This window comes from Stylophora pistillata, chromosome 14, assembly GCF_964205215.1.
Source record: "Stylophora pistillata chromosome 14, jaStyPist1.2, whole genome shotgun sequence".
NCBI classification, from domain to species: Eukaryota; Metazoa; Cnidaria; class Anthozoa; order Scleractinia; family Pocilloporidae; genus Stylophora; species Stylophora pistillata.
In genome coordinates this window covers 16,472,605-16,500,519 of record NC_142532.1, presented here as the reverse complement: position 1 = coordinate 16,500,519, position 27,915 = coordinate 16,472,605, and the positions used below count along the sequence as shown (strand labels likewise).

The 27,915-nt window shown below is 40.4% G+C and overlaps 1 protein-coding gene across 4 annotated transcripts; it reads right to left on the bottom strand.

Annotated features, from left to right (window-relative positions):
* Positions 1 to 26,562, bottom strand: LOC111332124 (uncharacterized). Of its 4 annotated transcripts, none has more exons than XM_022937408.2 (24): positions 26,275 to 26,561; positions 25,885 to 26,154; positions 23,013 to 23,321; positions 16,121 to 22,513; positions 15,607 to 15,864; positions 14,729 to 15,037; positions 14,542 to 14,595; positions 13,432 to 13,533; positions 13,111 to 13,205; positions 12,526 to 12,714; positions 11,418 to 11,486; positions 10,762 to 10,873; positions 10,155 to 10,283; positions 9,255 to 9,327; positions 9,048 to 9,150; positions 8,750 to 8,796; positions 8,209 to 8,335; positions 7,957 to 8,063; positions 7,577 to 7,626; positions 6,657 to 6,943; positions 6,439 to 6,576; positions 3,439 to 3,513; positions 2,587 to 2,696; positions 1 to 1,415 (listed from the first exon to the last, which is right to left on the bottom strand). In XM_022937408.2, exons 1-24 carry the CDS (start codon positions 26,357 to 26,359, stop codon positions 1,355 to 1,357), a joined length of 9,552 nt encoding a protein of 3,183 aa, XP_022793143.2. In that variant the 5' UTR covers positions 26,360 to 26,561; the 3' UTR covers positions 1 to 1,354. The 4 variants fall into 4 exon arrangements, with proteins under 4 accessions (XP_022793143.2, XP_088601440.1, XP_088601442.1 ...); XM_088745314.1 differs by having other exon boundaries at positions 2,587 to 2,701; positions 3,441 to 3,513; XM_088745316.1 differs by lacking the exon at positions 6,439 to 6,576 and having other exon boundaries at positions 26,275 to 26,562.
* Between the last annotated feature and the right edge of the window lie 1,353 nt (positions 26,563 to 27,915).

Genomic DNA, 27,915 nt, shown 5'->3' with positions numbered 1-27,915 from the left:
TATTTTTATATGTTTAATAACATCCTTACGCCTAACAAAATTTGTAAAAAAATGGAATGTACAAAAATATTTCTATTTATAAATTAACCACATTTATCTGTTATTTCTAGGAAAATAAACATTTACTTCCTTTACACAAGTCTTCCAAGAGACTGGAAGGAATTGCATTTTATTTACACTTTACATATTCATTTAAATATATCAAAAGTATAGAACGCAATTTACATATACCGTTACCACGTGGGTTGTTGTCTTTGGAATATAAAATGCAGAAGAGCTGATAAATTTAAGAATCAACCCTTTAAACTCACAGAAGTGATCAACATGTAACTTCTCCCCATAATATCCATATATTATCCAGAAAACAGGTAATGAGAATACTCAAACTTATCAGGTAGAAGTTGTTATCTTGATCGAATACCAACTTCTTGTAACTAATTCACAAATAAATGTTCTGCAGCCAGAGAGGAGAATTAATAGTCAGATTTTGGGAGTAAAGGGTTGTGTGAGCCCGCAGTGTGAATTCTGCTTGTGATTACGCCTCGTGTCCGTGTGGATCTTAAAAAAAAGATGTTGGTCCTACTTTTAGACGTCACTGGAAACCAAATTTAGTAATAACTTGTTGAAAAGCCGTAAATTTTGTCACGCGCTTCGCTCGAGCAGACGAATGAACCGTCAAGCTTTTCTCATAACATCATGGGTGCAATATTGCTGTTTAACACAGCAGTAATGTTGGTATACCGAGCCAATCCCATGGAACCTACAACCTTTTAGACTGTAGACAACGTTTTTTCAACGAATAGGCCATTTCCGATTTACCTTTCGCTTCTTTCTCAAAACGAGGCTTGGTGCTCAGCCATTCCTTGGAAAATGAGTCTAATTTGCATGCGAATGAAAACATATCATCATATGAAAGGATGGGCACCAGGTTTCACCTTGAAAATGAGGCCAAAGGTCTTTTGCTTCGCTGCTTAGATGGGGTTCAATTACGTTTTCCATGAGCGGCTGCGGATGGTGTTATAGCAGGCTGTACCGCAAGGCCGGAAACCCAAAAACGAGAGCCTGTTCGCGGGCTCAACAGAGGGCGGTAAAAGGTCCTGAATAGATGGCAGTAGAATGCCGGAGAAAGAATTTTATCGAAATCCCGGCACTTTCCCCGGGACACAAAAATTCCTCGTTTCAAATGACTTTTGAAATCAACATGACAATATTCAACTTGAAAATTTATCCTGTATTGGAAAGTTCTTAAGAATTTGTGAATGAGTGAGCGGGTTATAAAATAACGTCTTGTAAATGTTTGCTAAGTATGTGACTTATAAATGTATTCACAAACATATTATTTAAAAAAAAATATCTACTCTGACAAATTGAGATGGCTACTGGCTGTCCATCTACTGAGATGCTGAGCGAAGACTCTGAAAAGAAAAAAATGGAGGGAAAGAATTTACTGATGGTCTCATGCCAACACCTACTCATCCCATGCATATCATTTTTAACAAATAAATTCCATGTTGCCATGTGTCTGTTCAAGAATAGATCACGTACGACATCAACACGTCATAAGGACAAAAAAGTGGTACACGAGGCGCACCTATTAAAAAGGATGTCTGTTAGTGTAATGTTTATATGTTTAGTGTAGTTTTTGTGCGTTGTTGCTCAGGGCTCCCATTGATAACAGACAGCTTTTTGCGTCTGAAGGGGCGACCCTGAGCGGTATAAATTCATAAAGGTTCTTCTTCTTCTTCTTCTTCTTCTTCTTCTTCTTCTTCTTCTTCTTCTGTCCTTTGTAGCTAAAGCAACCTACGCCCCCTTTTCAGATACTGATTTCATGTTACATCTAAATCACTCATTACTTAGCAACCAGATTCATATATCTGTACGATAAGGCTAACACGTCGGTAAAGCGTGGTAGTCCCGATAGTCTTTTTCATGTCTTTCAGTAACGGTCATTATTATCGCCGGGGTTGGGGGGTGGGGGGTGGGGTAGGAGGATTTTGGTTGTGTCACAATAAAATTCATCTGATTACCTATGACGCTTTGCGTATTCTTATGATCCTTCCTGATTGGCAGTCAACTTTCTTTAGTCCCCCTTAAAATTCTGTCAGCGACGGCTGATTCCCACTCCGTTCCCTCCTGAAAACCATGCGAGGGCCTCCCTCCCCCCGAAAAACCTCCGGACCCCAACCCCTGAGACAAATAATGACTGGTCTCTAAATACACTACGGTGTAATAATAATAATGATGACAATAATAATAATAATAATAATAATAATAATAAAAATGATGATGATAATAATAATGATAATAATAATAATAATAATGATGATGATGATAATAATAATAGTGATAATAATAATAAAAATAATATAGCGCCCATATCAATATTGCTGTTTTTATCAGCGTTTAAATTACCTAGACTACTTCTTCGTAAAAACTACATAAGATCTGTGCACGAGCCAAAGGAAAACACACTAAATTAAATTAACACCTGGCCGACTTAATTTCTGCTTCATTGTGTTCAAATTTCAAAATATTGCTCAGTGCCAAAATATTTTAACATCTACGTCGCGAATCTGTGAAACCTACCTTCTTTCCATTTTTTGAAGCCTTTTAAAACGCTCCTTATCTTCATCAGTGAGATTTCGTCTTGGTGGACTTTCATCCGCAAATCTCACTCGAAGTTTTCTAACAGGATACTTCGTAAACAAATAAAAAATCATGATCATTTAGATCTTGTCGCGGTGTAAAAACTGAAATATGATAAAGTGGTGAGATAATAAATGAAGTTACACTTAGATTAGATTACACTGGTCTTATAGATAAATATCAATTACATTCATCGATTAATTGGTTGATTGAATCATTTCTTCATTTAAGATTTTTCCCAACGGTTAAAGCCGTACCGTGACACCTAATTATCTTAAAACCATAAATACGAAATGTAAAAGCATTTGTGAATAAGTATTGGAAATTGCATGAATTCAAGCAAAATTTATCGGCACCAGTGATCTTTTGAAAGTTTTCGGAACTGGACGAGTGCAATTTTCAAACATTTCAAAACATCAGGGCATGAAACATGAAATCAAAAGAAGTTCACACGGTTATTTGTGCATTTTATTTTAAACAAAATTCACGCCAATTTGTACGACGTCGTTGCCCATTACTTGACACACTAGTTTTAAGCGCTCAGGAACATGCTTCTTTAATTCTGATGACAAGCAGCAGACAAACCGAACTGGAAGATTTTCTCATTTCCTTTTAAATGACCACGATGCTTAAGCTTCACTTTCGAAAAAGTGGGACACAGAAATCCCCTTCGCCATCATAATCTTTTAAGGCATTGACCAATCAGGAACGACAATTCTTTTATAAGTGGATAGTTATAGGTTTATAAGTTCCCAACCCGCGAGATCTGAATTAAATTGCAAAACGTCTTACCGATTGTCTACGTGTTGTCTTAAAAGTCTGTGACCTCATTACGCAGTCGGTCGTAAAGTGAGACTTCGGTTCAATCTAAATGAAAACAACAGCACAGTGGCACAGTAACTGTCAGCTTCAATGGTGCATTGGTGCATACAGTAGTCAACCGTCGTGCATGCGAAGGTGGTTCAAATCTGGCCGATCGCTCGCCAATTTCACGCGCAAAATTTCAAAGAAAAACACAAGAAGTGCTGCCACACAAAGTAAGGGCGAGAACATTGAAACGTTCGTAAAAAGAAAACAAAAGTAGCGAAAAGGAAAACTCGAGACTTTCGAACACGAAGCTTATTTAGTTACATGTATATCAAAAAAGTTAACGTGTGATAGGCAGAAAAAAAACAATTACAATTCATCCCTACAGAGCTGTTTCGTGGTTGCCCACTCATCAGGGGATTTTAATGACAGAATAACGCAGTTACTGTACCATTGCTTATATACTATTACATTAACATAATTGATTTGCGTATGATGCACGATACTTCGCAGTAGATAGCGCTATTTATGCAATGGCGAAAATCAGACCTGAAAAAAATCAGGCCTGTACGGGATTCAAACCACTGAGCTCTGCGATACTAGTGCAGCGCTCTACCAATTGAGCTAACAAGCCAACTGGGAGCAGGCCGTTAAGTTGATTCGTAATAAACCCGTGATGATAAATCAGATACAATGAATATATGAAGTTCATATATTTTGAACTGCGGTATTAAATACGTATACCGCAGTTCAGAATATATGAACTTCATATATTCATTGTATAATTGATTTGGTGCGAAAAGTGTCAAGTCAGCTATTGCGTAGGAGGGCTTTGTTTCTGTGTCGGAAGGAAGAGACGAGTTCGTTACGCTTGTTGAGTGTAGATAGGTTGGGTCGGCAAATGATCAGGAATTTCTCTTGAAGGCATGGGTTGCATCATTTGCTTGAGCTTTTCTTGCCAGGGTTGCTGTTTGTGGTTCAAAATCGAGCAACCTCAACCAATGGAAAAACACCTCAGCCGTCATCAACTGGTTTCGATCTACAAGCAACAATCACAACTCCACCCTCATCTGTTTCGATATAGAAGAATTCTACCCATCTATCAGCCTAGCTCTCCTGAACAAAGCACTAGACTTCGCATCCAACTTTGACAGCACTACCGCCGACGAAAGGAACATTATAATTCATGCTAAAAGCTCGATTTTAACCCACAAACAGCAACCGCGGCAAAAAGGTGACACTACATTTGACGTAACTATGGGCAGCTACGACGGAGCTGAAACCTGTGAACTTGTCGGAAACTTCCTCCTCTCCCAGCTACAGAATCTTAACATAAATGTTGGACTATACCGAGATGACGGACTTGTCACCACTGACGTCACACCCAAGGACACTGAAAACGTCAAGAAAGAGATATGCCGCATCTTTAACGCCAACGGACTCCGCATCACCATAGAAGCTAACAAACAAGGAATCAACTTCCTAGACGTCACATTTAACCTCAGCAAAAACACCTACCAACCATACACAAAGCCTAACACTGCACTGCAATACGTCCACCACGAGAGAAATCACCCACCGATCACCACAAAGAACATCCCCGCCGGTATCAACATACGCTTATCATCTCTCTCATCCGATAAAGCCTGCTTCGACCAAGCCGCTCCCGCCTACCAGAAAGCACTAGACGACAGTGGATACAGCTACACACCTCACTTTGAACCAGAACACACTCAAAGGCGCAAGAACCGTCAATGCAACAACATCCTCTGGTACAACCACCTTTCAGCAAGAACACCAGCACTAACATCGGGCATAAATTCCTCGCTCCGATCGACAAACACTTCCTAAAGACCACAAGCTTCGCAAAATCTTCAACAGAAACACAATCAAGATCAGTTACAGCTGCATGAACAACACAAAACAAATCATTGACAACCACAACAAAAGAATCTTGACTTCCCACGTAAAGACTAATACTGCCGCCACAACCACCGACACTACCGCTAACAATAACAAGAAATGCAACTGTCGACAGAAAAACTCATGCCCACTAGACGGAAACTGCCTCCAACAATCTTTTATCTACCAAGCTACCGTTACACGCAAAGAAAACAACTTGACGGATTCATACATCGGACTCACTGCAAACGACTACAAGACGCGCTACAGCAACCACACCTCATTGTTCCGACACGCAAAGCACCGCAACTCTACCGAACTCAGTAAACACATCGGCTATTTCATCACCTGGCGCATTCTATCTTCACATCTGCTCTACAACAGCTCAAGCAAACGATGCAACCTATGCCTTAAAGAGAAATTCCTGATCATCTGCCGACCCGACATATCTACATTCAACAAGCGTAACGAACTCGTCTCTTCCTGCCGACCCGACACAGAAACAAAAGCCCTCCTACGCAACAGCTGACTTAACACTTTTCGCACCAAATCAATTATGTTAATTAGTATAGTATATAAAATCAATTGTAGTTGATTTTTTCTGCTAATCACACGTTATACTCGCTCTACTATATGTATCGAGCACTGTTTTACGGATAGCAAGTCTAACCCTTCTATCAAAAAAGTTATAGGGTTTGAAAACACATTGACTCGTTAACTTTTGAGGTCGTCTGTAACTCACATGAGAAAAATTGGTTCTGACTGCGTGAAAGCAGCTTAAAGGCATGCCACCTAGTCACTGTGACGTTCGCATATGCGCAGACGTTTTACCACTGTGTTGCATTCTCAAACAGAGAAAGAATGTACCCTCGGAAAAGTGAAATGCTACTTGGAAAGATACAGGAACTGCAATAGACAGAAGTCGATGGAGACGCAGGCGTGCAAGAGGACAAAAAGAGGTTGATAGAGACGCAAGCGTGCAAGAGGACAAAAAGAGGTTGATAGAGACGCAAGCGTGCAAGAGGACAAAAAGAGGTTGATAGAGACGCAAGCGTGCAAGAGGACAAAAAGAAGTGTGCTTACTATCTGTCTTGTGAGTGTCCTTTCGGATTGTGCAAGGTCAATTACCGTGCTCTGGGACTTCGTCTTTTGACTGTGATTTGACTGATCTGAAGGCGGTTGTACTGGACTGATGGTTGTGATCTGGGGCTTTTGTTGGATCTGCACAAGTATTCGAGAGAGTATTTGTAAGATATCGTTTTGTGCTTCGTTTATAAGGTGTCAATACAATAACAACTTACCTTGGTCTCCAAGAGTTTTTTCGTTTTCGTCTCCATCTTCTCGCTATCATAGAATTCATTGATCAGATGATTTTGTAACATCTGCAACTTGGGCAAAAGCATCTGTTTAAATCCCTGGTCACCAGGCTCCACCTCAAAATCGAACTCGTCTTGCCATTCAAGATCACCAGTCGGCGAGTACCCAGGAGACAGAGCGCGATAAAGGTCACGTGTTGGTGATGGCGGGAATTCTTCGCGCACTTGACTTGTTACCACTCTCTGTCCAAGCAAACCAGTTTTTTCGTTCACTGAAATATTGAATAAAAAGAGTAAATGGTTAAATAACAAGGGCATGGTTTTAAAAGAACCTTCTTCAAAATGGCGGCAGAAATGAAAACTAGCTCATGTTAAGCTACACAAGAAATCAATATCAGCAGCGTTGTTCGCATCCCCACATTTGTTAAAATTACAGGTCTACATCATCAGGTGCCATTTTAAATTACAAATTTTAGTTTTGAAAATGAATAACATTTAGGACATGTATCTTGTGACCAGTTCAGTCCCACGCACCTATGTTTGAAAACATTGCTTCTACTTTAAATTGTCATTACTTATTATTAATACTATTATTACTATTTTTATTATTATTACTTATTATTACTATTATTATTATTATTATTTATTATTACTATTATAATTATTATTATTACTTATTATTACGGCCATGTACTTTAGAACCATAGGAGGCATTTTTGATATGTTATATTTTGAAATAAGGTCGCTATTTTTACAAAACCTTCTGTTGTGAGTGATTACGACAAAATAAAACAAATGGTTACTCATATCGCTTAAAAGTTTAAAATGACTAACTTTTTTTTAGCATACAATCAATTTGATTAAGATTACTATGAACATAATTACAAAGAAAGTTATCAACTCACGTGCTCCGGAAGGCCTCGTTACGGTGCTGGGCATTCCTGTTTTTCGATTCCTATGGTTCATTGAGAAGAGAGAGGGAGAAAGAAAGAAATCTTGAAAAAAAAAATCGTTATTATTAAAGAAAACACTTAACCTTTATCTCTAAGAGTGACTGGCTACTAATTTCTGCCCACAGCAACACCCTTTAATAAAATGTTAAGGTTAGAAGATTAAGGGAAATGATCGGCAATTTACAAAGCTCTTGATTGACAAATAAATTGTTCTTGTAAGTGCCACAGGAAATGTAAAAAGAACAGTGCGGGAAATATGGATACTGATGTTAAGGTGCAAAGGGTGATTAAAGTAGGAGTATCGATAGTCCAGGGTTAGAAGGAAATCTTACCAGCTAAAAGACATGTACAGGCCACCAATTACTCCCACGATGAGTACAGGAATACCAATCCACATCAAAGCCATTGTCCTCTCCCTCTTCTGTTCCTTTTGCGAAACCTGAAATTGTAAGAAAAGGCAAGGATAGTCTCTTTTTATGTTGCGTCAATCGAAGCTGACCTTAGAGCAAGACAACTCTATTATGTACAATCGCTGCCTCGTAAACCGTCCACAGACCATAACATAACGATAACGTGACACTCACCTCGTCCGATGAGAGATCCATCAAGACGGCAAAGTTTGAAAGATGACTACATTGACAGATTGAGTGGGTGTGGTTATTGTATGCTAGCCAGCAGCCACGTGATGACCACGCTCCGCCTCTGTGGGGACTGGTGAAGAAAAAAATGAGTCACTTCCTTTGATCTAATAGAAAAGTTAGCAAATATAAAATATTCGTCTCCCATTATCGATGGAATGATGTTCTCCTCCATTTGTAGTGTTTAAAGGTGGAAGATTCGGTGGTTTAGTTTTAACATGCGCTCACGATCGAGAAGAGTGGGTTCGAACCTGGACCACGTCTCCGTTTTCTTGGCCTCAGTGCCTATCTGCATTCAGGGCATAGTTATGTTCAGGGTTATAAAAGGGTGCACGCAAATTGTCATTAAGAGACACCGGAGGTAATCAATAATGGACAACCACTTCCTGCCACTCTACCTGAGATAAGCCCCGGCTGTTTTTTTTTTTAAGTTTAACGTTTTTAGATACATAGGTTCCAAAGGGGTGAGTGTTTGTCACAAACATACCTTAGTGCATAATCCCAAAATACACATTTAGGATTTCCACGCTTCCGCTGTCAAAATAAACGAGATGTGAGATTGTTCAGATTTTGCTCCTTGTGTCTATGCACTTACACTTTTAACCAAGACAGAGTTTCTCGTTACAATATCAAACAATAACAAGTACACAAGTGATGGAAATGAAGAAATTAATGGAAATCTTTTAAACTCATATTATAAGAATCGTATGGCAAACAGTTAGGAGAATTACTAAAATGATCTTTAGCGTGAAAGGGTTAAGATTGTATAAACCTACTGATCTTACCTTGATGTGGCTGAGCACTATAGTAACGGGTGGGTTAATCTTCCCCTGGGGGTGGGGGTGCAGTACCGTTGACATCACTTTGGAATTTGGACCAAGACCAGTACTGTGGAAAGAAAGAAGTGAATTGTTCGCGCGAAACTAGAATGGCTTTTGAGTTGTGTTGCAACTTATGAAATACATATTGATCCATTTGATAAAATTTCTTACCTGACGTTAGAATCGGGAAGCAAGTACGGCAAACTTTTAAAACTGATTGTAGCGACACTCACGTCTTTTGTAGCTGAAAAATTAACGTGAATATTTTCTTTTTAGTGTTATATAATAAACGGAATCCAGCACGTATTTTGATTGGTTCTTGCCTATGATTTATTGGAGGACAGACCCAATAAATGTCGCCATCGAAAACATTTGGCTTATTAATCCTGTAACACAGTAACAGTACTCAGTTACCCAGTACTCAGTGACACAGTACTCTGACACAGTACTCTGTGACACAGTACTCTGTGACACAGTACTCTGTGACACAGTACTCAGTGACACAATACTCTGTGACACAGTACTCTGTGACACAGTACTCTGTGACACAGTACTCTGTGACACAGTACTCTGTGACAAAGTACTCAGTGTGACAGTACTCAGTGACACAGTACTCTGTGACACAGTACTCTGTGACACGGTACTCTGTGACACGGTACTCAGTAACAAAGTACTCAGTGACACAGTACTCTGGGACACAGTACTCTGTGACACAGTACTAAGTGACACAGTACTCAGTGAAACAGTACTCTGTGACACAGTACTCTGTGACACAGTACTCTGTGACACAGTACTCAGTGAAACAGTACTCTGTGACACAGTACTCAGTGACACAGTACTCAGTGACACAGTACTCTGTGACACAGTACTCAGTGTCACAGTACTCAGTGACACACTCGGCTGCGCCTGGTGTGCTACTTTTTTTGCCTACCACGTTTTCACGTCATCTCTGATCTATTGCCGATCAGACGCACAGCAACATGGAATCTATTTGTTAATAGCCTTTGAGAAAAAAGGGCTCAAAGGAAAAGATTGTAGATATTTGATACGTTGAAATGTTTCTGGGCTTACTTTGAGCAAATACAGATGAAGGAAGAGCAATGACGTCATGTCTGGCATCCCAGCGATTTATTCTTGGATTAGCAAAGTCTGGGAAAGTCAGACCATCATCCCCTGCGGACTTTCTGTCCATCTTGATAACTAGAAACAAAGAAAGAGCTCGTTAACCCACTAAATTTCAAGATGTAAGTCCACCCTCTAGCTGCAACACATTTTCTTGTAAATGAGTTACGAGAATTTGATGTTGGGTAAAGATAATTTTCACCTGATCATTACCTGTTTTCTGAATAATGTATGGTTATTACATGGAGAGGCTTCAAGTTAATCACTTTTGGGATTTAAAGAGTTGAAACCAGCGTTGCAACACAAGATAAACAAACGGACAGGTATACTGTCGATACGGACAGACAGATGGAAGTATCGTGTATTGTTATTGAGCTGGCGTTCACACCCACAGATAAAATAATTTTCTGCTTGGAAATCGTTGAGTAGTGGGTATCCCATTCCTGTTAGCGATGCATCAAGCGAAGGAAATGTAATTCTTTGCTTCGTGATAAACTGAGAAATTAGGGGAAATTCTGAGAAACAATCTGGGACTCTTTAAGTTTAACTGACTCACCTATATTGTTAGTGATTGTCGGTTCCGCCATATCTTCCCGGGAAAGTCGTCTGGCCGCTTGAAGTGCAAACATTTCCATGGCTCGCAGAACATCCGCTGACCCTGGTTTATTCTATAACGATGCAGATAAGCAAATATTTCAAAAATTGCGAAGAATTCTAGCTGAAAAACATACAAAAGTAACCCCTCCAATAATAAAAAATTGAGGTACTCGAATCTAATTTTGATAGCTTGAAGTACTTTTGAACAACGAGGCGTAAAATCATATTTTCCAACTTGATCATTGAAACTTCAAACTCATCGTTTAGTGAGTTAGCTAAAGTTCTCATTGAGAACAACTATAGTTACCCGTTTGCTTAAGCTGAAGGCAAATATGCATCAATATGTTTGTCTTTGACAAAAAGAAAGACTCGTTAGCGTGGTAGGGGCTTTTTGAGTGAGATTTTCAATCTTCATAATGCACCGTCCATTTTTTATCGCCGGGGGAAACTTTAAAGATTTTGTTCAAGAGTTTTCCGGCTTTCCGTGCTACCTACTTTAAAGATTTTGGCTGTGTCACGAGACAATTTACCTGATGCCCCCTCAAGGCTTCGTAAATTCTCCCTTCTTCCCTGGCGATAAAAATGAGTGTTCCTTAAAACATTCCTCTGTCATACCTTTTGGATATTGAACCATTCCTGTTGATTTGTCATATCCAGGAGATTACTGCTGGCTCTCACAAAATTCTGATCAGGAGTGTTGACAAAATGATTTTCAATAATAATGAAAAAAGAAACAACAAACTTTTAATTATAAATTGAAATCTAAATACAAATATAAAATAGATGAGGTAACGGAAAAGTCTACAAAGATCTGTATCTTTCAGTCTTGATTCTTTTTCTCTTTTTTCGAATTTCTGCGCTTTAAAAAAACATCGACGCCAAGTTCAGACCTCTTCCTCCCTCTGTCCTTCAAAGAATTTAAGGACAACGCATTTTATGATAGAGTTGTACCAGGTATTACCTCTCCAAAGTGTTTTTTTAACAATCATTGTATGGGTTTGCTTTATCCTATTTTGAACACGAAGGCGCGCTATAAAAGGAGCCTTAGGTCCCACTGGACCATTTGTCAATCAACCGTCGTGTGATGTAGAACTCTTAGAGTCAAGACAGCTTGAGCTACAGCTACTCCAAAGCAGTGAAAAGCGGGCGCATTCCTCAAAATTGTTTTATGTCTTCATCACAATACAATAATTTTTGAGATTTGTATTTCCTTTCTCCAATGGAAACTGTCATTATTTGTGGCGGTAAATTTGAGATCGAAGTAAGTGGTTCGCACGTTACCTCATTGCTACCATGCTGGTGGAAGTAAACAATAGATATCTCATTAGCTCCTTTTGTTCGTCTACCAGCATTTAAATTTGACCCGCACACGTCAACCGTGAGTGACAAATGAGCCCAGGTCTTTCCAGGGAAGACTTCCTTATATAGCGCGCCTTCGTGTTTAAACGCTGTGTCTAGATCTCGTCGCATCACTATTTCAACCAATTGGATACAAAACTAACACCAATCGCCACGCGTTCTCACGTGTCTCCCCGCGCTTCAGGCAGTTTACTTGATTGTTACTAAGAATTCCCATTTGCTGCTCATGGTATGTTTCATTGTTTTAATAGGCCATTGAGCTTAACTAAGCTTTGGTTTAAGGAAAACACCCAATCGTGATGCATTTGACACTTTGTCAACATAATAAACACTACTGAGGAACGTTTAAGAATTGCGAATATACCTCTACATCCTCTCTGGTCATCTCTAAGAATTCAGTTTGTCCGTTATGCTGTACTATAGCGGCCATAATATCTGTAGCTCGGGTCAGGTCTCCTCCAAATATCAAGGAGTTATCGATGTTCTGAGTTGTCAACTGTGAGAGTTCCCGGATAAGAGGACTTGGATCGGCTCCAACGGCAAGCTTTCTAGACTGTAAAAAATTCGAAGGCTTTAATGAGGATTTTTCAGTAAGAGTGGCTGCAATCTTTAATTAAACGATAAGCTCGACTAGATTCAGTTTAGGGGGTGATTCGTATCCAGTCAACCTCATCGCCCGAAGAAGACTTGTAATTGCAGTCCGTAATTCATTACAAGAAAGGACTTCACCAAGGAAATAAATCATGCAGGCGGTACTCTGTACCCCCTAGTGGGGGAGGACTGGTTTGGAGTCAAACCCAGAGCCTTCGCTCTGGAGTTCAACATGCTAATCATAAGATCAACGTGTCTTCAACAGTATTTTTCACCTCTCGTTGTCTAAATTGTTAAGAAAAGACTTCGTTTGTACCTGATCAAAGTATCCCAACCTATGTCTCATAAGATCGTTTACCTTGTCGTAGAGATCCTGATAGTCATTAGACACACAATCACTGAAGTCAGGCGGCAGCCATCTTGAATCAGCTTCGCAACGGCGCCTTACGAAACCTAAAAGGTTTAAAAGAGTCACCGACAGGATCGTTTCCCGATATCAACCGCTATGGTTTGAGATATCATTGAGATATTTCTATGGTCAATCCATTCTACATCAATCAATTAATAGCGTAACCTAGTCAGGATTGTGATGCGCTCTAACTTACAATAAACTGACAAGGTAAAACAGATCAGTGCCTTAGTTTGTCTTTTCAAAATTCCGTTCCGCAGTCTTGCTTACCTTTGGCGCCGCGTGGGCACGGATGCGCAGAGAAACGCCCCGCGATCGTTTTCTTCCAGAAAATTCCAAGAGCCTTTTCCACATTACAAACTTCTCGAATTCCTAAAAATAAGAACAGCGGGAAACTTCTATTTGATGGTGAATAAATAAGCTTTCTGCCTGCCGGTTAGCTCAATTGGTAGAGCGCCGGACTGTTGTGCGGGAGGTCATGAGTTCAAATCCGGCCGGACCAACACTCAGGGTCTTTAATTAACTGAGAAGAAAGTGCTGCCTTTGTAATAATATCTGCAAATGGTTAGACTTTCTAGTCTTCTCGGATAGGGACGATAAATGGAGGTCCCGTCTCCTGCAGGGTTGGTGTAGGAGACGTTAATTTCCCACACACGAGATTACTGTGTGATGGATGTCCTCCCACGGGTGGGATGGGCGGGTAAAAAAGGGGTTAGGTGTCAATTGGAACGAAAGTTCTATTCCTTTCTCCTGCCATTCCTCTAGCGAATGAATTAAACTAAACTTAAACTTAAACTTAACTTAAACTCTGACCAGCGAGAAGCAAAATGGTGGTGAAGCTAACAACAAGCTTCTTGTCATACAAAAACAACAATTCCTATTATACAAATGCGACTACAAAAAATCGTTTGTGGAATAAAGATTTGAAACGATGAGACATTACTGTGGAGGCGCGTCGGCCTCAAGGATAGTATGCTCGACTCCGGATCGAGTGGTCCGGTTTCGAGCCCTGGCCGGGACATTGTGTTGTGTTCTTAGGCAAGACACTTTACTCTCACAGTGCCTCTCTTCACCCAGGTGTATAAATGGGTACCGGCAATTTAATGCTGGGGATAACCCTGCGATGGACTGGCATCCCATCCAGGGGGGAGCAGAAATACTCCTAGTCGCTTCGTGCTACAGAAACCGGAGTTAAGCACCGGCCTAATGGGCCACTAGGCTCGTAAACAGACTTTACTTACCTACCTATTATACAAATGCGACGACAAAAAAATCGTTTGTGGAATAAAGATGTGAAACGATGAGACATTACTGTAGCAAGTAACAAACTCTTTCTCCCAGCTCTTGACAAGATTGAAAAAGAACACATGATTAAATTACCTGAAGGAGAGACCTTGTCGTCCCATTCATCTTCCCCGTCTTGTCCTTGATCGTCTTAAAGAGGAATAATTTACTAATAACGTTAGGCGGTCATGAGCGTACTTGACTTCAAATCAGCAAGTAGTATAAACACCACGCAAGTAAAAAAAAAGAATTTCATGACAAAATGTCATGGACACTTGGTTACCTTTTTCGTCGTCACTCAAATGCCTTTTCACAAAACACATCCGAGGGCTGAATATGTCATCCAGGGACTCAGTAGTCTTGCACGACTCTTTATTGAGGCAGTCGACCAGGAAACAAGTCTCTGCAGACTTAAAAGCCAAGTCACATGTCTTCGTCTGACAGCACCGCTTGATACACATCTCAAAGTCACCCACGTCGCCAATGTTAGTAAAATTTCCCGCCTTTTTACCACGCAGTAAAGTGACGTCGTCTGTTGTTTTACCCGCCATGCAGATAGGAGCCCGGTGTTTCCGATGTTTCTTTCCCGTCTCTGTTGGACAAACATATAACAAATCAGGTAGGAAATTTGCTGATCCCCAGCAACGCGCATGCAGGAAGTACGTTACATTTAAATCTAGTTGTGGCTCGTTAACTCACAACATAGTTCACTGCTGCTCAGTTGTTGAGCAGCGCGGAATCCAAAAGTCTGAGGTTCGGTTCCCCGATAGTGAATTGTCTGAGATTTTCTTTGTCCCACGAGGGTACACAAACGAGAAAATATCTCTCTTTAAGCCAGGTTAATTCTTCTGACCTTAAACGATGTACTCTTTGCAAAGCTCTCTTTGGGTTTTTGGACGTTGTAAATAATATTTCATTCTCCGAACCCTCTCCTGAGACAAGAGTATTTTAGTTTTATCACTTTCCTTTATATGTCTCTGTAACGAAACATAATATGTGTACAAAGTAAAAAACAAAAAATCAAAAATAGGGCTTAGTGAGATCTAATGTGCTTCTCACATTCTTCTCTCGTCTTCCATTCACGTGTAGTCCCATTTATCAGAGGTAAGGAGTTTCTAGGAGATACTGACTCTAGTACCATCGTAACCTCTTAATATCTACCTGAAGAATCATCGGATTGAGAGACATCTCCAAAGTTTGGTGCTGCCGGAGTGTTTTCAGTGGTTGTCTGAGAGGTGGACTTGGCAGTTGTCGGGGAGCTCTTTCGTATGGGCGCAGTAGGCTTGTTAGTTTGATTTCCTGCTGCATGTGGTGGATTGGTATGACCTTCTGTCGTTTTATTTTTGACTTGGTTGGAAGGAGGTTTAGGAGGTAAATTGGTCGTCTGTGGCGTTAGATGGGCATGCTGTGATGCGTTTCCTGTAATAAGGGAGGATGAACATTTCTTAATGTACCGTAAGTGAAAATTTCAACTAGTATAGCGTTCAGTATTTTCAACTGAACTAGTATAGCGTTGTTTCGGCCAAGATGAGCTTTGGCACAAGGACATGACAATGACATTTAGTTGAATAGGAAGATGAATGGGTGAGACGGAAAGGAATTGATGGAAAATTGACTGTAGCAGTCATCTTCAAGGATGGATCTAAGTGGAAGAAAAACAAAAATAATACTCTACCTCTAGAACTTGAATTGTTTTCAGCTTGTTGATCCTCGCTCCTATTCGCAGGACGCAAGATCTCCGACTTTTTCTTTCCATTGTTTTCTTCCTTGAAAAATCCATTCAGACGGTTTCTATCTTTCCATTGGTCTGTGGTGGTCAAGTTGGTCTTAGGAACTCCATCTTTGTTGATAGTCGCATTGCGCAGTCTACCTTGTTTGACTGGGGGAGCAGCTTTGGTTTGTTGGACATTGGCAGTCGAAGGTGGAGTGTTCAACTTATCCATAATGTTTTTGATCTGGTTAATACTCGTTGGGCCTGATAATTGTGGTGATGAACCAGCTGGATTTTGCCGGCGGATCGTTGGGCGAAACTTTGTCCGATTAACGATTCCATTATAGTTTTGTGGAGCAGGAGGAACATATTGCGACTGAACTCCTGTTGATTGTTGTCCGTCACCATGTTTGGAAGTATTGATATTTCTCCATGGCTGCGACTCAGGTACGGCTGGGTTTTGCTGTGGCCTGTAACCACCCTGTTTTAAAGGAAGAGGGAGTCCATTTTTACTCCAGTCATTGTATTGTTCTTGGTTTTGATCCTCACTTCCTCTGTCTCCTTGACCGGGATAATGGTCTGAGGACCAGTTATTTTCCCCAAAGCTGTTCTGTGTTTGATCATGTGGCTTCCATTGTGGATTTGTTGGTCGCCCACGGTTTGACGGATCCTCGGGGTAAGGGGTAGGTATAGGTAGAATGCCATTGTTTTCGTAAAATTTCTTCCACTGAACGTCTGCGGGTCTTTTCTCTTGTAGAGGTGCCCAAGATGATTTCCTATACCAGTGCTCATTATTTGGGTACCATCTAGAAGGTTTCGGTTTCCACCTATCATAGTCACGGTAATGCTCTTTACGCCATTCATAGTAAGAGCGAAATTCAGACCTCGGCTTATAGTATCCAAACGGAGCTCTAGAATTTTGATAGTTGTAATCATAATATGAGGGGTTTTGATTTCCGTAACCCAAATATTCATAGCTTTGCCTATGTTTACGATGTTTGTGCTTAGAATGTTTACGTCCATGGTATTCCTGATTACCTTCACCACCATAATATTGATCGTAATCATCATTATCAGAACTGTAAACGCGCATCCACGCCGAAGAATCAAACGGGCCCCCAGTACCCTCAAATTCGGGGTCGACTTTCTCATAAGAGTGGTGGCGATTCTTCCGGTGCCATTTCTCCCAGGGCCTCGGTTTATGTTTAGGACCGTGGAAATAGTGCACATCATGGTCTCTATTATCCTCTTGAGGCTTCTCGTTCTCATCCAGAAGCCGGTGGTTGTACACTTGTTCATGTCTGTGTGGAACATCTCCTTTTTCATATTTCCCCCCTTCAAAGTCTCCTTCATTTTTCCATGTAGCCCCATCATCTTGAGGAAAGTGATGAAACTTTTCGTGATAATAGTGTTTGTGTTTGTGTTTGTGTTCTCCGGATTCTTCATTTGGTCTGCGTTCCTCCATTCTATCACGAGAACGAGAGTCTTCTGACTCCTCGCGCTCTTTTTCATAGTCTGGGATCTGTTCATTGATATGTTCGTGATTTCTTACATTATCTTCTTCGTTATTCCTAAAAGGATCCCGTTCATATGTTTCTTTTTGCTCGTCATGTTCCTTATACTCTTCTGCCTCCTTGTCATTTTTCCAGTCCGGGCGTTTATAATGATAATGGTGCTCTTTATGGCTGCTTTCAAAGTTTCTTTCTTGGTTATCATTTTCAGTTTCTTCATTTCCGTCTTCTGCTTCATGATGTTGCCTCCATTCCTTCTTCCTCTCCCTGTGAAAAATCTTGGATTTTCTGAAATTTCGTCTTCGATGTTTGAAGTTATTCTGCACCTCACCGCCAAAATGATCACTACTATCATCATCCCTTGCCTTTGATTCCAAATGAGATTCATGGTGCCTGTGTTCAGATTCCCAATGTTCATGGTGAAAATGAGGTTTGTGATATTCCTTATGATTTCTATTTTCATGATCCTCTTCCTTGTTACTAGCACCTTCTTGTTCATGGTGGTTGTGCTTAATCCAGTATCTGTCTTCATCGTGACTTTCCTCTGTTTGTTTATCTTCTTCTTCTTCGTCACCTCCAGAATCATCGCCTACAACTACTCGATTATTTTTCTTATTTTCACGATAGTCGCCATGGTCATCTTCATCACCTTTGTCTTCCTCGTTGACTTTGTCGTTGTCTTGTCTCTCATCATTGTCTCCTTTTCCTTCTCGCTGGCTTTCAGAAGATTCATCGGAATGATCGTTATCGTCTTCATCATGAGATGCCCTATGCCGACTCTTTATCACCTCTTCATAATTTACGTCCGTTTTCTCTTCTGCACTTTCCTCTTTTTCTGCGACATGTTTCTTATGAGTGTTACCTCTGTCACTTGTACGCTTTTCCCCCGTTTCATCATCGTCATCACTCTCTCTCACTCTAGCATTTTCCTTAAAATGTTTTAGAAGTTTTCTGTTACTGGTATTGTCGTCGCTATCGCTATCCATTTCGTGTGCTTTAAAGGATTTTTTCCTCTTATGGTGATTTTCTCTTGTTTCAAAGTTGTCATCATCGTTTTGGATGTTATGCTTGTGATGGCGATGATGTCGCTTCTTAGTTTTGTCTTTATCATACGTAATTTTAACTCTCCCAGGAATAACCTTCCCCTGCCAATGATTGTCATCATATTTTATTTTTGGTATATCATCGTGACCCTGATGCTTATGGTGGCGATGATGTTTCATCTTCCGATCATCATTTGAACGAGCACTTTCGTCTTGCTCAGCATGGTGGTGCCCTATATGCTTCCTATCTTCCCTGTTATCCTCACCACCTTCTTCGTTGTTTTCTTTCTTTTTATAATGCACATGTTCCTTGTGTGCACTATGCTGGTGATTCTCGTCTTCGTCGTCTTTCTGTTCTACAGCATTGGTATTATCATGGTGCTTATGGTGATGACGCAATTTACGCTCGAGATTTTTGTGATCATCTTCGTCTTTGGAGGTTCTCTCTTCATCTTCCTCGTTTCTATATTTATTTCCTTCCTTGTGGGAATGATGATGGTGTCGATGGAGTTTACTTTTGCTCGTTGCCTCACTTTGGTCTTTGTGTTCGTGGAACGATCCTCTGGCGTTGTCATCCTCGTTATTCAAATGGGAGTTGTGCTTCCTTTTCTTCTCTGTTCTACTATCATCATATATTTTGTTGCTGTTACTTAAATGTTTATGATTTTTTCCCTTCGACTTTTTGGGTACTTCCTTGTGAGGAATATCATTGGACATCATTATATCAAAATCAGCGTCTCCTAAGTCGTCCAGATCAACGGTTAAACGGTGTTTACTGTTATGTTTATGGTGCTTTTCACTGGATTTAACTGAGAAATCGATACCATTAATACCACCACTATCGTTCACAAAATGACCCAAGAACGTAGACTTGACGTCAGAGGCATTGCTATTGCTGCGTTGCTTTGTAGACAACCAGGACGAATTTTTTTTTAGAGTATACATGGAATGATGGGGTGAAAAGGTAATGCGGGATACAGATGAACGGTTTTCTTTCGAAGAAAAGCTCCCTTCACCAGAAGACAACATAAGATCTTGATGAGTACTAACTTTTGACTCCTTTTTATTGACTCCTTTCTCCGAGGTCTTGGCCGGTGGATGCGAAATCGGTGCCCTCCGTCCATGCATAATATTTTGTTTCTTATGTTTGACGCGAGGTTTTCGATGAACATTCAGAAGTTTGTTTTGCAGTGTGTCCTTTGGACTGGTCTTGTACATGCTATGACCGTCCTTACGAACCATTGCTTTCGTCGATGAAGCGGTTTTCTGTGGCATTTTACCTTTCGCATTGGAGCCGTTACGTCCGGGTGTAATTTTCTGCGTTATTTTGTGCCCAACGGACACTTTGCGATGCGCATATTGCATAAGATCACCAGTGTCCGCTATTGCGGAGTTAACATTTGCAATCGTACTTTTGGTTATTTTACGACTCGCTGTTTTATTTCCCAATGTAGTCGGCTTCTCGTCGTTATCTGTCAAGGATTTAACTTTGCTTTGTAACCGGTCACTCTCGTGGAATCTCCCCAACTCTAGAGATTTCCGCTTCTTTTGGTTGATTACTTGACCAACCTTTGCCATCAATTTTTCCGAACTGGATTTGGATTTGCCATTAAGTTTTACCTGTTTTTCTTGATCCTTTACACTCTTGTCCCTGGTCGATGGTCTATGTGAAGTCGCATTGTCTCCTGTTCGAGTGACCTTAGCTTTTCCTTTGCTACGAAGGCTACTGGATTTAACGTTACGAACTTTTCCTGATGACATTGCCTTAGGAATAATCTGTGTTGCGGGAGAGTTTGCTGCGTTTCTGTTAAGCTTGAGCCTTTTTGTGGTTAACTTGTGCTTATTGGTAACATTCCGTACACCATGAATGGGCAACGGCCTCGTACCCAAGTCTGTAACGTTAGCTTTTGTTTTCATGAGTCGACCAGACGGATTTCTTTCACTGGGTTTGGTGCGTTTCACTGTCCTCTTGACCGATTTTATCTTCGAACGCCTGTGCCCATCTCGAATTCTTTTTTTCCCCACTTTCTTTCTCGTTAACAGTTCTGTCTTATCGTAACTTTTCTTTGTGTTTGGATTTAACTTAACTGTGACGGTGCTTGCTTTAACATCAAGCATTTCATTTTGGGCTATTCTGTTCCGATAACTTTCTTTATTTTGAGACAGTCGAGGGCTTGTAGGTCGAGTTTTAGGGAGACGGTGTTTGAAAGTCGTCTGAACATTCCCTGTACCAATGTTTGCATAGATTCTAGATTTATTCCTACCATCCAATGAGCTCCTTTGAAATTTACTTGATATTTTGGAACTTGACTGGTTCTTTATTTTTCCAGAACTTTTTAGATCAAAGTGAACCTTTTTTGATTTCATTCTTTCATCTCTTCCTTTTTTGGTGTTCTGGTCCTTCTTTGTACCAGATGCCAGGACACGAGGAACTTTTGGAACTTTCTTCGAGGCTTGCTTACCGAGCACTCTACTGTTATCTTTATCTGACCCAAGTTCTTCCAAATCTTTGATGAGATCAATTTTTTTTCTTGCAACGTTCCCGTTCTTGTCTTCTCCTTGATGCAGTTTAGGCTTTAGACTATGATTTATCTTATATGGTCCGTTCCCGTCTTCGGTGGAGTTAACTTTATTTTTACTCCACTCTTTTTTACTTCCACCTGAATTTTCTGCGTATCCACTGAACCCAATGTCATATCCACTACTGTCACTATCACTCAAATGATGTTTAACCGAACCATCTTCACTCGGCACCTTGGCATATTCCATTAAATCCTCGCCATCCTTGCTCAAATCGTTACCATTTCTACTCAAATCTTCAAGGTCCCCACTCACATCGTCTTCACCTACTCCGCTGAAATCATCATGTCCGCTCAATTCATGTTCTTTGCCGAAATATCTGCGATCTCTACTGATATGGTCAAATCCACTCTCTCCGCTGAAAGCATCATGTCCGCTGAACACACGGTCTTTTCCAAAATATCTCTGATCTCCACTGATACCATCAGATCCACTCAATGAGCCTTCATCGTCGCGAGAGTTTTCTTGGTCTGTTCCCTCCACCAGACGTGTAGTGGACCCCTCGTAATGAGTATCGAGCTTTTTCTCGCCAATTTCAAAACTTATACCGCTATTTCTTGATAGTTTAAAACTACTACTGCTGGGTTTTATCACAGTAGTTGTCTCTGTGGTTTGTTTCATATGTCTGACATTATGCTTTCTCTTAGAGTATCTTCCAGTTTCTATTCTTTGGGTCCCTTGTCTGGTTGCAGCAGCCTTCCAAACTTTTGCTTTTAGTTTTACCTTTGTTACATTTTCACTTTTAGGGGAGCTCACCCTTTGCGAAGGTTTGATTGCTGAGCTTGATTGTTTCGTCAAACTTTTGCTGTCGGAATTCAATTTGAATGCCCTTTTTTGGGAAACTGGAGGAGTTGTTCTCTTTCCAACGCCTTTAAAATGAAATGGTACACCTTTTTTCGTAATTCTCTTCGTGGTAAACAATTTGGGATGCTTCGGTCCGGATCGATTTGACAGATGCTGTCCATGCCCTAGAGTTGCGACCTGTGCTTTATGTTTTGTACGTCCTTTGGTCGGTATCCTGTTTGAGAATACGCTCTCCTTGGCTTTTGCAACTGTTACTCTTGTAGTTGAGGATATTTTGCTAGCCTTTGATGTCTGCAGGTTGCTGTCGCCTTCAGTTGGCCGAGGCCTAGACGATTCAACGTCTGACGACTTTATATCGCTGTCATCGGAACCTATATCATCTGGGTCCTCATCCCCATCATCCAAGCTTCTTGAAACCTCTGAAAGAAAGAGACTTGATCAGTAAACACAAATTTATTCCTGAATGGTGAAGTATTCTACTGTGTCATAGTGCCCAGCAGTCTAACACGGTGCAAATATTCTCTGCATCCAACGTTATTTGTCAGAAAGTGTAACGAGTGTCTGCTCAAATAGTGGCAATGCAAAGAACAATATCATGCTGTGACAATCGATTGAAGAACAGATTGATGCTCGTCTGTGTTCTCTCTTGTATGTTTGTACATCAAATATCTGGGAATTGCACCAACTTTCAACCATAACACAAACCTTGAAGCAGAAAGCAAAGAATAGCAAAAAAAGTGCATTGTGTGTGAAAAGAGTGTGGAGGATGACATTTAGGTATTCGCTTTACGGGACTACTTCTTTTTGTGTTGTTACTTTCGTAAAACAATGCTCGTTTATATTAATTATAAAAAACAGCTTGACTTTATCCGCTCTACGGTTTACAGCGATATTACAGGGAAATCACATTTGACTGACCTTTATTTCGATCAATTATAGCAATTTCTAAACCAAGGGTAGGTTCTCGTGCACTCTTTGTACTTCTACCATCAGCCCATAAACCAGTCACGCCATAACACTCTCCACCTTCGATGAAAGAGAGCAAGCATTCGCGTGACCTACAGCACTGTGCACTGCACTGGCCTCCATCTTCCGACTGCTGAGACAATTTGTGAAACTCGCGAGTTGTACTCGCAGGGAGGAGAAGGACATGAAAGCTGGGTACAAAGCGTTTGGGACACCTTGGGTTGGTGACTTGTGACGTGTGCCTGATAAAGTCTGTAGTTCCTGAAAGTAAAATCCAAAGAGAATTATATTTTATCGTGGTAGTGCTAATATCCAATATTAGAATTGAAACGGGCAAGAAAATATTACGTTTATGACAGAGGGTATAAAATTCAATAAAATTGTTGCTTGGATTCCTTGAGGGAATAAAATCATACGTCAACAAATGCGTGCGTTTCAAGCTTCCCACATTACAAGGTGATCCTGCAGATGTATGTGATTAAGGTGATAGCCAGCGCTGCCGACCTTCCACGGTCAGCGGACATCTCTGCGATAATTCTTGTAATGTTTTTTGAGTGTTGCGAGACACAATTTAAGAGCGATCACGATACACCATCTAAAATGATTTCAAATTATAATTTCGCACCAACGTCGAAGCGGCGATAATAATTACGTTTAACAATTTTATGGTACCCTTAACTATCGATTCTGAAACAAAAAAGAAAAACTGAAAGAAAACAAGTTTGGGATTGGTTAGTACTTAGATTTAAACCTCAAATTGGGCGATACACTTAAGATCCTAAGATAAACTGAGTACGTAGACTTAAAAAAGGCTGCCGTATTAGGTTTACTTAGTCACTCTTCAAGTCTATCTTTCAGTGTTACGATTTATCTGTTATTTACAAGAGACAAATCGTAAGAATTCAGGTTCCACAAGACGACGAAATTTCGGAATAAGGCTGCATTTTCTCAAACTGTCTTTTAACTACAGCATAATTCAGCACATATCAAAACGTTTAGAATATTAGTGTCTGTTTAATGATCGCCTCCAATCGCTTGGTCAGTTTTGGGCATCCTTGAGACTTGTTTTTGAGAGGTTTTGTATAGCGCCACCTGTCCAAGCGATACAAACCTTTCAAAATATTTCACGCAATTTAGCATTTCAATAACATTTCACACTTGGATAATTTGCACTTTAGCGTGCTGTTTTCAGAAAGCAAAGTACAAGTAACAACCTAAAACTCGAGCGCGTAGTTTGCTGTCTGCCTTAGGTTAAGTTCTGCACCCGCTTGTTCTTCCTACAGTAAGGCCCCACTTTTATGGTCCCGAGTAAGGCCCCACTTTTATGGTCCCGGGTGCCCAGAGAAACCATTTTCCCCCGCGTTGCCCTGGACGAGATAACTTTTCGCGCATTTCTTTACAAAATTCAGCCGAACGTTTTCCTGAGGTTGTGAACTCGTCTCGGGTAGGCGATATAACTCGGAGGGGAGGAGGGGGCGAGTTGTCCCACCTCGGCAGGCAGGGTAACCCTGGCAGGCGGGACAACTTTTTCTCATGTAAACTCCTTGTCTCGCCCTCCCAAGACGAGACAACTTAAACAGAACAAAACAGAACAGAACAAAATTTGGTTGAACGGAAATATGAGACCCAGGTAGCGGTTTGTTGGTGTTTACTACCACAGGAGACCAGTTATTATATTGTTAACGTCAATTCTAATATTCATTTTATTGGCTTTGCCAAATAATAAGAAATAGTGAGTGAATATTTATAGGAAAGATTTTAATTAGCTTTTTTCCGCAAAAATGCTAAATAATGCATTAAAAATATAAATGTATCATTCGGCAGTTGCCTATTTTAATACATTTTACTAGAAATATAGGAGGATTTCATGAAATATATATCTTATTAACCAAGCGCGAGGGCCGTACTGGGAGAATATCGGCCCGAGGTCTTGACAGTACGGACCGAGCGCAGCGAGGTCCGTACAAAAAAGACCGAGGGCCGATATTCTTCCAGTACGGTCCCGAGCAAGCTTGGTTAATAAGAGATTTATTATACGACTGAAGTTCAAAAGGACATAAATGCGGTATCATTCGGGATCATTCGGGATCATTCGGGACAGTGCCCGGTCCAATACTGAGAGAATATTGACCGGCAATAGAACATTTTGATTGGTTGATTTTAGTTATGGGCCCTCTGACCGCTCGAGTCGTGTAATAAAGGCTCTTCATAGGATCCTATACAAATTATAGGATATATAGGATAAATAGGAGGTCTAAGATGACTGGGAAGTGGGAAAGCCGGGAAACAGGACAAAAGCCTTGTAGCAAAGACGACAACCAACAAAAAACGTGATGTGAAAAGGGAACACCTCTTGGATAAGATCATATATGCGTCCTTTCCTCTCGGAACGTTACATCACAGCAAACATAATTCCGCTACACACATGAGATACATCTGAATTGAAATTAAGATATCACTGACATGAATCAAACTTTTTTTTTATACAGTCTTAACGATCAATCAGGAAAACATTTGTGTCGCATGATCTGGGTACAACAGGCACAAAGTCAAAGTCTTAACCAGGCCTAAGCAATCGTTTGTTGCATTCTCTATTGCAAAATGCTTTGATGCTTAATGGACCTTACTTTTGGAATCAAGTAGACCAGGTTTGAATATTTTGATTTAATTTTTAGCGAGAGAGAAACGAGGTTATCTTGTTACCGAAACGTGGTTGCCCGGAAGTGATCACGATGAAAACTTTAGATCGGAAATCAAAAGGTTATATGAATTAGCTGTTTTAATTGTTTTATATAAAGCTGGTCAATTTAAGTAAATATTTCACCTGCATTCCTTTGGTTTCGCTGCAGTTGTCTTTCATCCTCCATTAACAGTCGGTCTAGTATCTTGTGGCAAAGTTCCGGCTTGTCGCATGAAACACCATAACAATGAAAACCGCGCGAAAATATCGCCAGCTCGCACGCATCATTTCTGCAACACAGATCGACACAGTCCTCTAAACCCGTCACGTTCCCAAACTTGCGGAAATTAAATGAGTTCCTTTTTGCGGTCGATTGCTCTCCAGTGCACGAATTCGAGTGGAGATCGTTCGCAACTGAGTAAAAATAAAAACAAACGATTGGAAAAATGAATCAATGTTGGATTTTAACATAAAAGCGAAACCACTCGGTAAATCACGGTCGTATCGAGGTGGTTACAAACAACCAATCTTTACCATTGTATACAGTGAACACTGCGAGGAGCCCCAAAATTAAAGCAAGTCTCTGAAAGCCGTAAACATGTTGTGTGAATTCCAACATAGAGCATTTGTATGGTGTGACAATGATACCAGTCGGGGTCTAAAGTCATACAAGCAAAACCAGCCTTGCTTTTAACCAACTCCAATGCTACGCTTCAACATTATAATTTTCAATCCACGTTAAAAAAAAGACCAGGTTTGTGAGTAAATTTCGATGAAACGCGACACGATTTTCGATTCCCTTGAATCAATTCCCACACTCGAGTCCACTGCAAAAGCATTACGTAATTTTCGAGTTATTTTTAAATCGTGACAAGTGTTTTATGAATTCAGCCAATCAGAGCAGGTCATTTTTGGTTGCTTCACGCCCAATGGCTTAACCTCTTTCAGGTGGAAACATTTTTGGCAGATAAGCTAATCGAAGCAAATCTTCGGACTTTTTTTAGCGCAATATTCAAATGTTCACAGCATTTCATAAGAAATTTAATACCGATTCAAGTGGACTGTCTAAATATTTTGCCACCCTCTCGATTTTATAAAAAAAATTTTCGGGCCAAACATTCAAATGCCTTTCCTCGCTTCACTGAACACAGAAAATAAACACCTAAATTGGAAGCAATAGTTTAGTTCTGTGTTCGATGAATGTGTTCTGGATCACTGGTTGCCTGTTTCTCGTTCAGTGGAGCCCTAAAAAATAATTTTATTTTGAACAAGCACCTAAATGGCTGTCAAAACAAACTGTCATGATAACTGGATAAATCTTATGAATAGAGGATAACAACAAACTGATCACTACGTATGATGCACGATCGTCGTAGTAGAGAGCGCTATTTATGCAATAGCGAAAATCAGACCCGAAAAAAATCAGGCCTGTATGGGATTCGAACCACTGACCTCTGCGATACTAGTGTGGCGCTCTACCAATTGAGCTAACAAGCCAACTGGGAGCAGGCCGTTAAGTTGATTCGTAATAAACCCGTGATGATAAATCAGATACAATGAATATATGGTAGTTCATATATTTTGAACTGCGGTATTAGATACGTATGATGCACGATCCTCGCAGTAGAGAGCGCTATTTGTGCAATAGTGAAAATCAGACCTGAAAAAAATCAGGCCTGTACAGGCCTGATTTTTTTTTTTTTTTTTTTTTTTTTTTTTTTCAGGTCTGATTTTCACTATTGCATAAATAGCGCTCTCTGCTGTGAGGATCGTGCATCATACCTATCTAATACCGCAGTTCAAAATATATGAACTTTCATATATTCATTGTACCAAACTGATCACTAGCGTCCCGTATCTCGGCACCCTGTAAAGCCCCTAAAAAGTACATTTTACTTAATAAGCAATTCAATTGCCGTCAAACTGAACATCAAGATAGTTGAATAATCTTTTGAGTAGAACGTAGGAACGAATTAAAGCGCGTTACTTTTAATTAACAAATTAAAGCTCATTTACTTTACCAAGTTCTTGTTTTTCTCGTAGAATAGCTGGGAAAATATGACAATGTCCAAAGGCAGACGACTTGCTGAACATGACCGTGTTGCTGCATGCGATTGGACAAGAACACTTGCCAAGAAGACTGTGATCGGTTTAAGGCAATACCACTCGAACAAG